Here is a 16,329-nt window from a genome sequence, read left to right as displayed (position 1 = left end):
TCACCATCCCGGCCACCATTCTCTGGATCTTCCTTAGACTATCCTAATATTTGGCACTTAAAACTTGAATACACAGTATTCCAAATGCAGTCTCAGGACAGAGGAGCTGTCATTCAATTAACAAGCACTAATCAAATGCCTACTACTTGTTGAGCACTCTGCTAGTTATTGGGAATTCACAAAGACAAAATGAAGCAGTCCTTGTCTTCAAGGAGCTTGTTATGTTCTATTGGGGGAAGATGATTTGTACGTGAATAAGTATATAAAATATTTGCAAAATAAATACAAGGTGCATTTTTTGGGAGAAGGACACTAACTACTGGAAAAGGGGATCAGAAAAAACTGATGTCACTTGGGCAGAGTTTTGAAGGAATCACTAGATTCCAAGAGGTAGAGGTGAGGTAGGAATGCTGTGTGTGAGGAACAGCCAATGGACCATAGAGGGCAGAAAGGGGTAATAATATAAGGCTGGAAAGATAAGTTGGGGCTACATTGTGAGGGACTTAAAAAAGGGTAAACAAAGGAGCTTATATTTGATCTTAGAGGCAATAATTACCTCTCTGGCTTGGGAAACTTTTATTTTAGTATTCTTAAACTCTGGTTTAGTGCATTAGGCACAGTAAGTGCTTAATAAATGTCCATTGAATTTAGTTGAATTATTCCAGCCATTGTTTTGTTTTTTATTAATGTAGTTTAACATCTCATTTGGCCAAACCTGAATCTCTCTAAAATTCCCAGGTCTTAATCATGTGAATTGCTTTTATAGCTAAATTTCTCCCCTCCTGTATTTATTCAGTTGATTTTTTTGAACCCAAGTTCAAGACTTTTACATTTATACCTAAAGTTTATCTTGTTAGATGTGGTCTCTTGTTCCAACTAGTCAAAATCTTTTTAGATTCCTCTTCCGTTAGTTGTCGCTCATACTTTGATCAGTATTCTACTTGCCAGCTGGGTGAGACCCACCTCGAAAATGCAGGAGTCCAAGCTGGGTTGAAAGTAGAAAAGTTTTATTAGGAGGAAAATCAGACTCTAGTGCTAAACTCCCCCTGTACAAGGTATAAAGGGGTTCATAGCCCAGGAAAGAAAGGGGAGATTTATGCTTGAAAACCACAAAGGGGAGGTCAGGGAGAGGTTGAGAAAACGAATAGACAACCTTTCTCAGGAACAGGCGGACATAGAAGCAGGATATTTTGCAGGAACAGTTGACCACGGAGCTGGTTTGGGCCAGTTGGGTGGAGGAGGCACAGCTCAGCAAGGTCAGCCAGCTAACACCAGCCAAGGCGTCTAGGAATGAGCAAGACTTTGGCTCACTGCAGGCTCCTGATTGGCTCCTTTCAGCAAACAGACTTACTCTGTGTCCGGTACGTCTGCCTGGTAAGATAACTCATATAAAACTGACATATTAATCTCAGGGGCACTTCCACACATTTATGCTTTTGTTCAAATCATTGATAACAGTATTCAGTGGAATTAGAACAAGAACAGAGCCCTGTGCCATTTCACTAGAGACCTCTAGGTCAAGATACATTAGCCACCATTTGTTAGTTACCAGTCTTTCAGTCCAATCTGTCAACTAGGCTTGAGTCTATCTAATTATTAAGAAGGTTATTTTGGTAGCTGTGTAGAGGATGGAATGGAGAGGGGTAGAAAGGATGGGAACTCTGAGGTTAAGTGACTACTTATTTCTAGTTTGTGACACAGAGTAAAAGCGTCTGGGAAAGGAGATTCTGGGAAAGGGTTCAGAGGAAAGCCTTTAGAGTTCAAAGACTAAAACGCTGTAGGGGAAGTCAATCCAGGAGGGATGGGAGATGTGTAATAATGAAATTTTGAAGACGTAATAATGATAGCACCTTAAAATTTGCAAAGCGCTCTACCTATGCATCTTATTTGATCCTAACAACAGCTCTGTGAGGTTGGTGCTATTGTGATCCCCATTTTACCAATAAGAAAACTGAGGCTGAAAGAGTGACTTGGCCAAAGTCACAGAGCTAGTAATATCTGAGGCAGGAATCAAACTCAGGTCTTCCTGACCCAAAGTCTAATAATATGACAGCCACCATGTCACTTAGCTGAAACAATTCCAATGACAAAAATTCCAAAAAAATAAAAAAGGAAAAAATGGGATTTGTCTGAAAAGACCTTATGTGGATGCACAGGGAAGTCATCAACTAACTCTCCTTTTAAAAAGAAATGTACAGAAGATGGACACAAAGCCAGGTAACTGGATGAGTATGAGACCACGGCCCAATTCTGTTAAAAATGGTGTCAGGAAGGCTAAAAAATCAGAATGAGTTGAGATTAGAGAGGGAAGCTTGGGCTCTTCCCCGCTACAATAAAATACAAACTTCTTTGGCCTTTAATGTCCTTCATGACCTAGCTCTAATCTACTTTTCTCAAGCTTATAGATGACTTCCTTCACACATTCTAGTCCAGTCAAATTGCCCTTGCTAGCTAAACCTCAGATGATATTCATCTTTTATCTCTGTGCCTTGGCAGAAGCTGAGCCCCATACTGGTAGCCCCCTCCCCCTTCCCTTTGCCTGTTACTCTCTAGCTTCCTTCAAAATAAGAGACTTCAAGTGGCATCTCCTACAGGAGGCCTTTCCTGAAATTACCTTGTGTTTACATGGTATCCATTTTATATCGATTTATATGTTGGTATGCTATTTTCCCTCAATCAATATAAATTAATCAATAAACATTTATTAAGTGCCTACTATGTGCCAGGCACATGGTGTTAAGCACTGGGGATACCAAAAGAGGCAAAAGACAATCCTTGCCCTTAAGGAGCTTACAGTCAAATGGAGGAAACAAGATGCAAACAAATATATACAAAGCAAGCTATATACAGGATAAATAGGAAATAATTAAAACAGAGGGAAGGCACTAGAATTAAGAGAATTAAATTAGAATTAAATTACCAGGTCTTAATTATGTGAATTGCTTTTATAGCTAAATTTCTCCCCTCCTGTATTTATTCACTTGATTTTTTTTGAACCCAAGTTCAAGACTTTTTCATTTGTACCTAAATTTCATCTTGTTAGATGTGCTCTCTTGTTCCAACCATCAAAATCTTTTTAGATTCCTCTTCTGTTAGGTGTCTCTCATACGTTTTTGGGTTGGGAAAGGCTTCTAGATGGAATTTAAGTTCTGCGAAGGCAAGGACTGTTACCCTCGTGTCCTGCTTTGATGATATGGAGAAATTGGCCAAATATGAAATAGCTAGGGATAGATAACAATAATAATACAAAAATAAAAAGTTAGCATTTATGTTTTATTTATGTGATTAATGTTTACAAAATGCTTTACATGTGTTAACTCATTTAAGCCTCACAAACAACCTTATGATGGATGATTGAAGGAATAAAATGGATTTTCTACTTTGGAATTAAGCCACTGCCCATTTCACATTTGTCTAAGGTTTTAAGAGGGGCATCTCTTCTGTGACTGAACTAAGGGCTGTAATCCATAGACTCATTCGTAATCACTGTTCAACAGAAATAGCTTTTCTCCTTGTGTTCAGCAGCAAATCTGGCTATTCTCTTCCCCTTCTCAAAGCAAATTTGAACAGATAATTTTAACAAAATGCCTGCCTCTTTACCAATTACTCTTCACCAGGTCATGCTCTTACTCAGTGCAAAATGAAATTGTGTGCAGTTGCAATGTGTGCTGTGATAGGGGAGTGGAACATAGCCATCCAGTGCTACTTTCATTGATTCTCTGCTGATATATAACAATAGTTGATGTTTATGTAACACTTTAAAGTTTACAGAGCCCTTTACCTACCTACTCATTTGAACTTCACAAAAACTCTATAAGGCAGGTCCTCCCAGTATCGTGATCTCCAGGTTTTTGGTTTTTTTTTTTTTTTTTAATAGATGAGGAAACAGACTCAGGAATGTTCAGTAATGTACCTGTGGTCACACAACCAGTAAATACCAGAGGTGGGATTCAAACCTAGGTCTTTGGGACTCCAAGTCCAAGACGTCTTAACACCAGTTTGCCTCATAAGGATATACTGATAGTTCAATCGGTAATAGCTGATACTCTTTAAAAACCAGAGAGATAGTGTATACTTGTGAACCATTCATTCTCCCCTTTGTTTGAGCCTGTGGAAAGGTGGAAAGAATATGGAAGGCAAAGATTTCCCTATTTCTTACCCTAATCAAAGAAAAAGCAGCTAACATTTTTTGCCAACAGATCACAGTTTATGGAAGAATCCTCATAAACAGTTAAAATTATTCTCAACTTAAATGATAATGTGAACTTGTGACTTCCTATTTTGACAAATCATCAATATCTTGTTATTAATGATCATCAGAGAAATCAACACTATACCTTACCATTTATCATTAGTGACTGGAACTGATTAATCATTTTTTTGGTCTTTTTTTGGAGGGGGGAAGGCAGGGCAATTGGGGTTAAGTGACTTGCCCAAGGTCACACAGCTAGTAAGTATGTCAAGTGTCTGAGGTCGGATTTGAACTCAGGTCCTCCTTACTCCAGGCTCCTGACTCTAGCTGCCCCTGATCAATCATTTTTAAAGGGGAGATATTTTGTTAGGTATTTTGTTTTTACATCACCTTAGTTTACAGATATATCCTTTCTACTCCCTCACCTAAAGAGCCAACCCTTGCAACAGAGATTTTAAAAAGAAAGAGCTGGGGCAGCTACTTGGTGCAGTGCTAGGTGGTGCAGTGAGTAGAGCCCCAGCCCTGTAGTCAGGAAGACCTGAGTTCAAATGTGACCTCAGACATATGACACACTTACTAGGTGTGTGACTTTGGGCAAGTTATTTAACCCCAATTGCCTTGCCTTCCCCCCTGCCAAAAAAAAAATTAAAAGAAAGAGGAAATAAGCAATTCTTGCCACAGTGGGTAGAATGCTGGACCTGGAGTCAGGAAGACCTGAGTTCAAATTTGACCTCAAATACTTTGCTAAATGTCATGATCCCGGGCAAGTCATTTAACCTGTCTCTCTCAGTTTCCTTATCTGTAAAATGATGATGATGATAATAGCACCTTATTGTGAGGATAAAATGAGATATTTGTAAAGTGCTTTGCAAACTTAAAGTGCTATAGAAATGCTCACAGTTATTATTTTGATTAGCCATGTCTGATAGAAGTTTTATATGCAATATTTCACAGCCATAGTTCCTCACTTGTTCAAAGAGGAGAGAGAGGTATATTTTTTTGAACTCCTCTCCAAAGCCAAACTTGGTCATTATAGTTACATAGGCCTCCGTTGTATTTTTTAATTCATTTTGATTATGCTACTATACTCATTGCGTGTATTATTTTCCTGGTTCTGTTTACTTCGCATCAGTTCACATCAACCTTCCCATGCTTTCATTTTTGCCTTTGTAACTCTAGTGCCTAATATAAAGGGGGTGGTGTGTTGCAGGGGAATATATGTAAGACACGCTTTCAAATTTAATTTGCCTTATTAACATTTTCTCCAGCACTTTCTTAGATCTAGACAATCGACAAAAACGGTAAATCAAGCTCTGGCTTGTAGTGCTTGTAGATTTCTTTTGTGTTAAATGCTCACATTAATAAATCAACAGGTTAGTTCTCCTGGCCTGTTTGAGCTGACTCCAACACACCCCTGCACATATACACTACCCGATCACATAGTAACTGCCTAATAAATGCTTGTTGCTCATTTAAGAATTCTCTTTATATCTATAGCTGTAGAAGCTATCTTATTCTAATCTATTTTTGGTAGGACATTTTATGTTCATATCACATATCCATTTAGATCTTACTGTGGTATGTAGTATAAGCAATTGCTTACTTTAATCATTAAAGTCGAATGATTACTTTTAGTAAGTGTTAGAATGATTATTACTAATGGAAAACCTTTCTTCCTGGATGAAGTAAAAGATACATGAAGGTAAATTTGATTTTTTTCTGAGGGATAACTGGTACTTGTGGTGGCAAGTGAGAATTACCTGTTGACCCTGAAGGGCCAGAGGAGGGGAAAGCTATCTTTAGTTATGTTTCCGCCATTATTTACATATGTTTGTGCTTTCTTTTGCTTTCAAGGGTCTGCGGCAATAGGCGATTTTAGGAGCATGAACAAGATGGCTTTTTTGCCACTTAAGGTGCCACTTTTATCTGCATCATCTCTTTGTCCTTCACTGTTGGCTATTCTGATCATGTTTGCTTCTACGAGGTGCCAAAGCATGGAAACCGACTCTCCAAGAGCTACCAATGGAACTACATTTCCTTGGAATAAGATGCGGCTTCCCGACTACGTCCTTCCAATTCATTATAACCTTATGATCCACGCCAATCTCACGACTTTGACATTCTCGGGAGCCACAGAAGTAGAAATCACCGTCAATCAGCCCACCAGTTTCGTCATTATGCATGGCCACCACCTGCAGATCACCAGGGCAACCCTCCGAGAAAAGAGCCAAGAGAATCGGGCAGAGCAGCCACTGACTGTTCTGGAGCATCCACACAGTCAGCAAATTGCACTTGTAGCCGAGCAGCCCCTTCAGACTGGACGTCCGTACATAGTTACTATTGAATATGCTGCCCCTCTTTCTGAGACTTTCCGTGGATTTTATAAAAGTTCTTATAGAACTCAAAAGGGAGAAGTGAGGTAATTTTTTTTTCTAAAATAAATAAAAAGGCCCCAATGATTTAAAAAAAATTCAATGAGATTTTCTTTTAAATTTCCTTCTCTTTGCCTCCACTCTTATTCTTTACTCAATGGAGTTGCCAATGGGGAGTGAGAGAATGGGGAGGGAAGGGGTGGAGGTGTATATTACTTTGAATTATAACCATAAATTCAGTCTCTTACCTTTTCATTTTACTTGGTTTGATTATAGGATACTAGCATCCACACAGTTTGAGCCAACCTCAGCTCGGATGGCCTTTCCCTGCTTTGATGAACCAGCCTTTAAAGCTAGCTTCTCAATCAAGATTAGAAGAGAACCACGGCACCTTGCTATCTCCAATATGCCATTAGTAAGCTTGTGTTCCTTTATTTTTTACTCTAAGAATGAAAATGAGAAAAGGACATAGCCTTGTGGTCCTGCAATAAGAGCTCACATTCAATCTATGTTTTTATTCTTGTCTACTTTTAAAAAATTCTCGCCAAGTTCTCTTTTATATCTCTATCAAATTGGTGTATTTGCATCTAGAATCCCTCTTGGAGTTAAAGATATCTTATTTTTCTTCCTGAAAATTGCTTTGCTATTTAAGGGGCAGTCTGGATGAGTTTCTGTATCATTTCAAGTCACTGATGCAAAATTAGAGGGAAGAAGAGAATGCTTTAGAAAATTTTATATAATTTTAGGAAGAGATTATATCTTAAATTATTTATAAAAATCAATATAATTTTTTAAAATTTTAATTAAAAAATTAAATTTCAATATATTTTTTTCTAAAAATGGAGCAATTTTGCTAGGTTATTATATATATGTGTGCATATATATAATAACCTAGCAAAATTATATATATATATATGTACACACACACACACACACACACACACACATATATATATATATATGGGAAAGGCAGGGCAATTGGGGTTAATGACTTGCCCAAGGTCACACAACTAGTAAGTGTGTCAAGTGTCTGAGGCCACATTTGAACTCAGGTCCTCCTGACTCCAGGGCCAGCACTCTAACTCACTGGGCCACCTAGCTGCTCCTATATATTTTCTACAGATATATTTTACAATAAGCTGAGTGTTAGAGAAACAGAAATAGGTGAGTGGAGATAATATTATTGGCTCCACTTGATGTTAATATAGTATGAAAATGGGTAACAACATAATTTTTCTTGAAAAAAGGAATATTTAAATATGTTTAATCAAAAATCAAAATACAACCAGTGTTTCTTCTAATTTTGTAGTAATAGGGACATTAGTCAATCAGTTAAAGGGACCTTAGAGATTCCTTCGGTCCATAACCATCTCTGTATCAGTTTGATGAAGCGCATGGACCCCTTCTCAAAATTGTGTTTTTAAATGCATAAAATAAAATGCATAGGATTACAGAGGAAGCCAATTATACTGAAATACAGCTATCAAGATAATTTTAAAAATTCATATACCCCATGTTAACAACTTCTGACTAATACAATCCCTTCTTTTGACAGATAAAGAAACTGAGTTTCAGAATAGTTTGAGTGACTTGCCTAAGGCAATAGTTCCCATTTCTTAATCTAAGTCTTGATAAAAATTCTAAGAAGAATAAGATGAAATTCAAAGCTCTACAACAGGCCTCTAGGGAACTCTGACTCAGTCATCATTTTCCCACTAGTCCTTAGTCCTTGGACATTTCGTGTAAACACACATATATCTTAACTAGAATTTTCCTTACGAAATATTAAAATGCATATACTAGCGGAATGATAAAAGAATGTGGCAGTCACCCCAATGAGGAGTGGGTAGTCAATGGAAATTAGTTAAATCAGAGTGTTTTCCTAATACCTAGTGTTGGTGCTAGTTGATTCTTGTTGACTTCATTCTGGTACAGTATATGTCTCATGAGAGCAGGGATTATCTCTTTTTATCTCTGTTTCCCAGCTGCTTAGATCAGGACTGTGCACATGGATGTTACTTAAATGTTGAATTAAGTTGAGCAAAGGAATGAAATTCTTTGATGAGGAGAGGAAGGAAAGATAGTTTAGGAGTTTTTAGAGGCTGGTTTGGGTAAAGTAGCAAAACATGGAGTATCATGAAGGATTTGGGGGGTTAGGGAATAAAGACACCAATATGTGACAGAAAAGCACAGTGAGAGATTGAGAAGGTACCAAAGATAAACCACCTATTACAAAAATTTGTTTAGGACCAACCTCAAATGCTTACCTTTTTCTCCAGATGTGGGCTATCTTCAAAGGGACCTCATTGAGCTTAAAGGACTTCTTTGGCTGGGGCAAGAGAAGGTAGTTGAAATGGCTCAACCCTCTGTCTATTTAGGTGTAGGAGGGATGACTATTAACAAGAAGAACAGCCATACTTTTTGATTGGTTATGCTTAAGAAACTCCTCCCAAGTCTCCATCCTTCATCTATGTCAGTGAGCTAGTTCCATATTGAAAAAGACAAAACTTTGTGAGAGACTTGTAGGAATAGGATTAGGGAGAGATTAGCTTTAGCTTTCTATGTAGAACTAGGAAAAATAGGATGTGATATTTCTGAATTTCCTCACAAGCTATTTCTATGAACAAGTAAACCACATTTTAGCAGAATCAGGGAGCTAGCTCAGTTTGCTTTGATTCTTCTACTTGTTTCTTCTAGATTGTTCACATTTGCATTACCTATATGGTGATCTGGCTTACTAATTAGACATGAATGGTTCTCTGCGGCTGTCTCTTTGTGTATGTGTATCCTACCCTTAATTTTTAAGGTATTTTCGTAGATATTGGAAAAGAACATGAAAGAAACTATAGGAAATATAAGTGCCACATAATATTGATTAGTCCATCAAGAAGTATTTATTAAATGTCTCCTATATGCCAAGCCCTTGGCTAGGTGTTATGGATACAGAGACAAAAGCGAAATCAATCCCTGCCCTCAAGGAGCTTATATTTTATCAAATTTTTGATGCACCATTTAAAATTATTGTTTTACCTTTATTGTGATGCTTTGAAATATTTAATGATTGAAGGTGTCCTGATTCTAGGTGAAATCCGTGAATATTGCTGAAGGACTAATAGAGGACCACTTTGATGTCACTGTGAAGATGAGCACTTACCTTGTTGCTTTTATTATTTCGGATTTCGAGTCTGTCAGCAAGATGACCAAAAGTGGAGTCAAGGTAAATCTAAGGCTGTCAAAAACCTGTCCTTTTTATATAATATTTTGAGTTTGCCATAGTAAGTACTCAGTAAATGCTATTGATTAACAGGCCTAACTGAGGATTACAAGGCTGGCTTAGAAGTATATCTTTACTACTAGGCTTCAGAGTCCCTCCCAAATAGTATATTACTGAAGACTGGGCACCCAGAACAAACCTAACTTAGAGCTAATTCTCTATTTAATTGTTCTTTGTCTCTACTTTGTCTCTGTTGCTGCCATAGTGAAAATTCCAGAGGCACCTTCTAACAGAAGCTGACTGATACTTCCTGTTGAACTTCTCTTCTTTCCTTATCCAACTAATTAAAAGAGATTCTTTTTTCTTCTGCAGCCTTGGGACCACAGGTTTACCTCTTTCTTTGTTCCTATTCAATACACTTTATTAACAAGCTATTTTAAGTGAATTATTGTTTTTTTGTTGTTGCAGTATGAATAATCTTGGACTATGTATAGGTTAAGCAAATTGTAGGTACATGTAGTTGTATAGGTTTGTCAGTTTAACACATTAATTTGATTTCTTCCCTTAATTCCCACTTTTTATCCCTAGGACTGTCCTCTTAGTCTCTCCTTCCTCCCATGCTGAAAATAAAGCTTCCTGGTAGTTTCTCTGGGTTCAGTTGGAAGCTGTTTCCCTGAAGTTTGATTTACTCAAATCCCCTAAAGTTTCTTATTTTCTTCCTATACATGGTCTTTTCTTTGGTTCTATTTTTTTTAACCTCCAGATCATAATTACCCTTAGCTCTCTCTCGCATTAATAGATGTGTAAAACATTTATTAAGTTCCTATTATGTGCCAAGTAGTGTGATGAACATTAGAGATACAAATTCAGTTAAGCATGATAGACCTTGTCCTCAAGGAATTTACATTCTAATCCTACTGGATTTTGTTGGTAATATAAAGAAATGCTGATAATTTATGCAGGTTCATTTTATAATCAGCAACTTTATAATTGGCAACTGCTGACATTGTTAATTGTTTCAATTAATTTCTTAGCTAAGATTTTTTAAGTAAACAATCTTATCATCTGCAAAAAGCAATAATTTTGTTTCTATTTTTCATATGTTTATTCCTGCAATTTCTTTTCTTGTTTTATTATTTCAGCTAGAATTTCCAGCACTATATTGAATAGTAATGCTGATAATGGACACCATTGCTTTATCCCTAATCTTATTGGAAAGGATTTTAGTCTATCCCCATTGTAGATAATGCTGGCTCTTGTTTTTTAAATAGATAGCACTTACAATATTAAGGAAAGATTTGTTTATTCTAATGCTTTCTGCGTTTTCAAAACAGGAATGGGTGTTGTATCTTATCAAAAGTCTTTTCTGCATCTGTTGATATAATCATATAATTTTTATTGTTCCTGTCATTAATATGGTCAGTTATATTTATAGTTATTTAATATTGAACCAGGCCTCTATTCCTAGTATGACAAACCTGGTCATAGTGCATAATTTTTGTGACATGTCGCTATGGTCTCCTTGATAATGTTTTATTTAAAAATTTTATATCATTTTTTGTCATATTTGATCTTAATGTAGTTCAATTGAGGTTTGGAGTCTCAAAGTGTAGTACAAGGAAGGCCAGAGTACCCTAATACAGAACACAGCAAGATAAAGGTGTCAACAATGAGAAAGTTTATCCAGCTAGATATATTGAGGGAAGATACAATCAGAAGGGGAGTCAGGGAGAATGGAAACAGATCAGGTCCCTCAGAGATCTCTGATGAAAAAGGGGTACCCTAACTGGTAAAGCCCAGTGGATTTTTATGAAGTCCTTATCTGAATCAAGCAGGACCAGGCATTGCAGAAGTGGGTGTGAGTGAGGGTGGGTGGTATGGGGATAGTAGGGAATAGGGAACCTGGACCTGGTGTGCAGTCAAAGTTGAGAACTAGTGCTGATTCATGCTGGGGGGTGGGGGTGGGGGAGTTGGGAATAGACATTTGGGGAATTGATGCCTAGTTGATAATCAGACTCCCAGTTGCTTGGAATGACAGGCCTTATTTTGGCAGAGTGACTCAGGGGATTAGGGGTGGGGAGGCTATTGAAGCTCTTAAATATTTAAATTTAAATATTAACATTTTAATTATTTTAAATTAAAATTTTAAATTAAAAATTTAAAATAAAAAATTTAAAAATTTAAAACAATTAAAAATATTTAAATTTGCAATGAGGCTCCCATCTTGACTTCATTGGTAAAATTCCCTCTCTATCTTGGGCCCTCCACCCAACTTGACATTGCCATTTTAACAAGTATCCCCAATTTTCCATCCTCTAAGACACTCTTCCATCCATTAACCAATAAACTTTTATAAAATGCCTCCTTTGTGCTAGGTACTATATTGTGTTAGGTGCAGGGGATAAAATAAAAAGTAAACAATCCCTGCTCTCAAGGAGCTGACCTCCAGATCATATAATTTACTTTGTGCCCCTGTGTTGGTAAGCAAAATGGGCTCCTTAGCACTTAGTTCAACAAGTGCCCTTGAAGAGTTTGACTTTAGTTTGCTTTGAGTAATTCAGTGTATTTCACTGAGTCTTACTAAGTGCTAAGCCCCAGGCCCAAACCCCTATTAGGTATAAAACCTATGTGGGTGTGGATTGGCAACTAAGGTGGGGCCCAGGGTGGGGCTAACTCCAGGGAGGGCCTAGTTTACATGTCTGGGACAGCAGAGGCTTTTAGACCACGTGGGTTTAAGTCTCCTCTTTGTGACGATTCTAGGTCATATGGGTGAGTCGAATGTGTGACTCACCCCTGACCCTGAAAAAGATATAAAACCAGGGGTTAGCTGTCTCTTCTTTGGAGCTCTTTGCTGCAGCAGTGGTGGTGCGTGACTCTGGGCCAGCCCTTGTTCTGAGCTCCCGGGCTGAACCTAGATGTTGGTAACTATGAATCTGTATTTGGTCTGTCTGTTGATGTTTGTAATGTGTTTGTATTTTGTTCTGAAGTTCAGGATGCTGGTTTTTTCCCCTGAACTAAGTAAATGTTGTCTGTATGCTGGATTAAAGTAAACTTGCCAACCCCTTCACCTTGCTTTCCTTAGTTAAGCAGATCAAAAGAACCTGTACTGTTGGCAGCTTTCTGGGTGCTGGCTGTGGATGGATCTTATACCCCCACAGAAGCTGCTGGCCGGATTGTGGAAACAGCCCCATCTTTGCCTTTCTGTCTACATATCAGCTAACAACTATCCATTGATGACTATTCTTTGCACATTTGTCATTTAAACATTATTGTTAAGTGTGTCACCTGAAACCATAATAACATTTGTTACTTACCTTATAGCTTCTATATTTGTCATTTGGAATTTATTTTAATTCCACAAGCATTTATTAAACTCTGACTATGTTCACAGTACTGTACTAGGTGCTGGGGATACTAACAAAATGAGAAAGAACTACCTTCAAGGAGTTTACATTCTACTTGGGATACGGGTGGAGGGTGGGGGAGCAAACAATATTTACATAAATAAATGACTATACTGTCATTTGATGAGGGATTCTAGGGGCATGAGGGAAAGCTTCTGGGAGGAAGTAGCACCTGAAATGAGTTTTGAAGGACACTAAAGATTCTAAGAGGTAGAGACTGAATTCATCCAGGTATGGGGACCAGCCCAGGCAAAGGAATGGAGGAGCAAGAGAAAGCCCCATTCAGGGCACGGCAACATAGTATGCCAAGTAGAGTTTTGTGGAATATCTGCCAAAATGGACTGAAGCCCAACTGTGAAGGGCTTTAAATACCAAAATGAGGAGTTTATGTTCTTATCTGTTTGTTTGCTTTTTTTGGAGAGGGGAAGGCAGGGCAGTTGGGGTTAAGTGACTTGCCCAAGGTCATATAGGTAGTAAGTGTGCAAGTGTCTGAGGCCAAATTTGAACTCAGGTCCTCCTGACTCCAGGGCCGGTGCTCTACTCACTGTGCCACCTAGCTGTCTCAGTTTATATTCTTATATTACAGGTGATAGGGAACCATGAAAGCTTCTTGAGCAGTGGAATAACACCATCAGGTGCTTTCAGAGGTATTGAAATGGAACAGAGAAGTGATAAAGCCAGCCTTGACCCAAACCATATGCAGTAAAATAACGGCTATATCTTTGATTTGAAGTTGTCTGTTCCTTTGTTTGAAAAGCAAAACAAAATCAACAAAAAAGGACAAAAGTACCACTACATATTTCTGTCTGTTTAGCTGGATGAGAAAGAAGCAGCCACTAATCAAATTATGCATAGGAGCTGTAATGATTTACTCTGCACATTTTAAAAAGGTGGAGTAATCATATGTCAATCAATTAACATTTTTAAGCACCTACTATGTATCAGGCACAGTGCTAAATGCTGAGAATGTAAAAAGGGGCAAAAGGGTCCCTGTCCTCAAGGAGCAAGGGGTGGGGGAAACAACATGCAAACAAATATATCTAAAGCAACTGATAGTCATCATTCTATCACACAGTACTTTTGTAAATGACTTGGGCTCTGTTATTCAGAAGACGTGTACAAATCCAACTTTTCTTAAGCCACCAGTTTTATCATCTAAAAAATTTGACAAGGATTTTTTTTCTTAGTTACTGCAGATGCCAGCCACTCACTCGTTGTCCTTTTGAATTTTGGATGAGCACTGATGTCTCTGGATAGAGGTTCTGCTCCTCTTCCTGGTTGTAGTTGGAAGTGGCTGAATTATTTGATATACTCAAATGCCTTTTCCCCCAGGTTTCTGTATATTCTGTACCAGAGAAGATAAACCAAACAGGCTATGCCTTGGACGCTGCAGTGACCCTTCTGGAGTTTTATGAGGATTATTTCAACATTCCATATCCTTTACCAAAACAAGGTAAAGCTTTTAATCAGAGGGATTACAAAACACAGCATAAGAATGCACCCCCAAGCCCCAGAAGTAGACCTTAACACAGAATTACTGGCTCATCACCGCCCCAAAGAATGAAAGAATCTGGTGTGTGCATGCCATTCTGTACATCTCCACGCTGTTACTCGTCGCAGAAAATTCATGTTTACATGAAAAGAGATACCTGTGTAGTCCCTGAGACTCAGAATAAGGAGGCATTCTTAAAGATGAATCAAACTATTAGACTTTGACTAGTTTATTTTTTTTTCCCTGAAGAAGTTTGTGAAAATGTATTTCAGTAATATTAGAGAATATGTGTTATCTTTCTCACATGATGCCTTAAAACTATTTGTTTGGTCCAATGTCTACATGAAAAATGAAGTGGTATCTTAGGACAATGATCAAGACAATTTAGCCCCAAACTGTTCACTGTAAGGGGTTCCTTCCACCTAGAAGTGTACAGAATACTAGATTCCAAGGACAGAAAGATGAGGTGCTGTCATTCACTAGGTATAACCTTGGGGGCAAAAAGTTGAATTAGATAAAAGGGAGTTAGGTAAGGAGTTCTTAACCTTTTGTGTGTGTGTCATGGACCCTTTGACAATCTGAAGTCTATGGATCCCTTCTTTTTTTTCAACTTTAATAATATTTTACCCCCAATTACATGTAAAAACAATTTTTAACATTAAAATTTTTTTTTGAGTTCCAAATTCTCTCCCTCCTTTTCCCTCTCCACCATGGTAAACAATTTGTTCTACATGTGCAATAGGTTATACCTATGCAATCATGCAAAGAATATTTCCATTTTAGTGGATTCCTTCTTAGAATATTGTTTTTAAGTGCATAAAGTAAAATACATTTACAAAGGCTTACAAAGGAGGCTAATTATATTGAAATAAAGTGTTCAATATCCTTTAAAAACAAGTTCACAAACACCAGGTTGAGAACCCCCTAAATCAGATGGTCCCTGAGGTCTGTTTGTCTGTTTTGCTTTACTTTAGCTCTAGGCACCAAAACTATTGAAGGTTAGTGTGCCTTGTGATGCTAGTTAGTTTGTGACAAGAGGAAAGCAAAATGGTATGTTAAACCATTATCTTTAGATCTTGCTGCCATCCCTGACTTTGAATCTGGTGCCATGGAAAACTGGGGACTGACAACGTACAGAGAAACTGGACTGTTGTATGACACTGCAATATCCTCTGCTTCCAGTAGACTTGGGATCACCATGATGATAGCCCACGAACTGGCCCACCAGGTAATGCATGTGTCTTCCAGCTACAAGAGAGCAAAGGGTGTTTGAAATAACTGCCTGGCAGATTTGGCAGAATTTTTGTAATGTTTTCATTTAGATCTTTCAAAAAAGTGTTCCTTGAAAGTAAAATGATCACATTTGCAGGAAACATGGTGTAATGGAAAGACTATTGAACTTGGAGTCACCAGACTCGAGTTCAAATCTCAGCTTTGTCACTTGCTACCTTGGGTAAGATATTGATCTCAGTTTACTCATCTGCAAAATGAGGACGTGGATCAGATGACCTTTGAATCCCTTCTTGCTATTGATCTATTGATCCCTGGGATTACATTTTTCCTTCCAAGCACTATCATGCCATGTACTTTTAAAGGATACTTCTTTTGTTTTTGATAAATGACTTATAAAAATTACTGTTAAGCTAGCTTTTTGT

At 37.8% G+C, this 16,329-nt stretch overlaps 1 protein-coding gene across 1 annotated transcript in view; it reads left to right on the top strand.

Annotated features, from left to right (window-relative positions):
- Positions 1-16,329, top strand: part of ERAP1 (endoplasmic reticulum aminopeptidase 1) — a 47,965-nt gene that overhangs the window by 12,013 nt on the left and 19,623 nt on the right. Inside the window, exons 2-6 of the mRNA XM_036768180.1 lie at positions 6,047-6,611; positions 6,841-6,979; positions 9,647-9,781; positions 14,515-14,635; positions 15,748-15,902. Of these exons, the coding sequence (XP_036624075.1) occupies positions 6,076-6,611; positions 6,841-6,979; positions 9,647-9,781; positions 14,515-14,635; positions 15,748-15,902 (1,086 nt within the window). The 5' untranslated portion in view covers positions 6,047-6,075. The remainder of the gene's footprint in view (positions 1-6,046; positions 6,612-6,840; positions 6,980-9,646; positions 9,782-14,514; positions 14,636-15,747; positions 15,903-16,329) is intronic.

This window comes from Trichosurus vulpecula, chromosome 1 (assembly GCF_011100635.1).
Source record: "Trichosurus vulpecula isolate mTriVul1 chromosome 1, mTriVul1.pri, whole genome shotgun sequence".
In the NCBI taxonomy this organism is placed as follows: Eukaryota; Metazoa; Chordata; class Mammalia; order Diprotodontia; family Phalangeridae; genus Trichosurus; species Trichosurus vulpecula.
The sequence above is the reverse complement of the archived record's forward strand: the minus strand, read 5'-3'. Positions and strand labels throughout refer to the sequence as shown.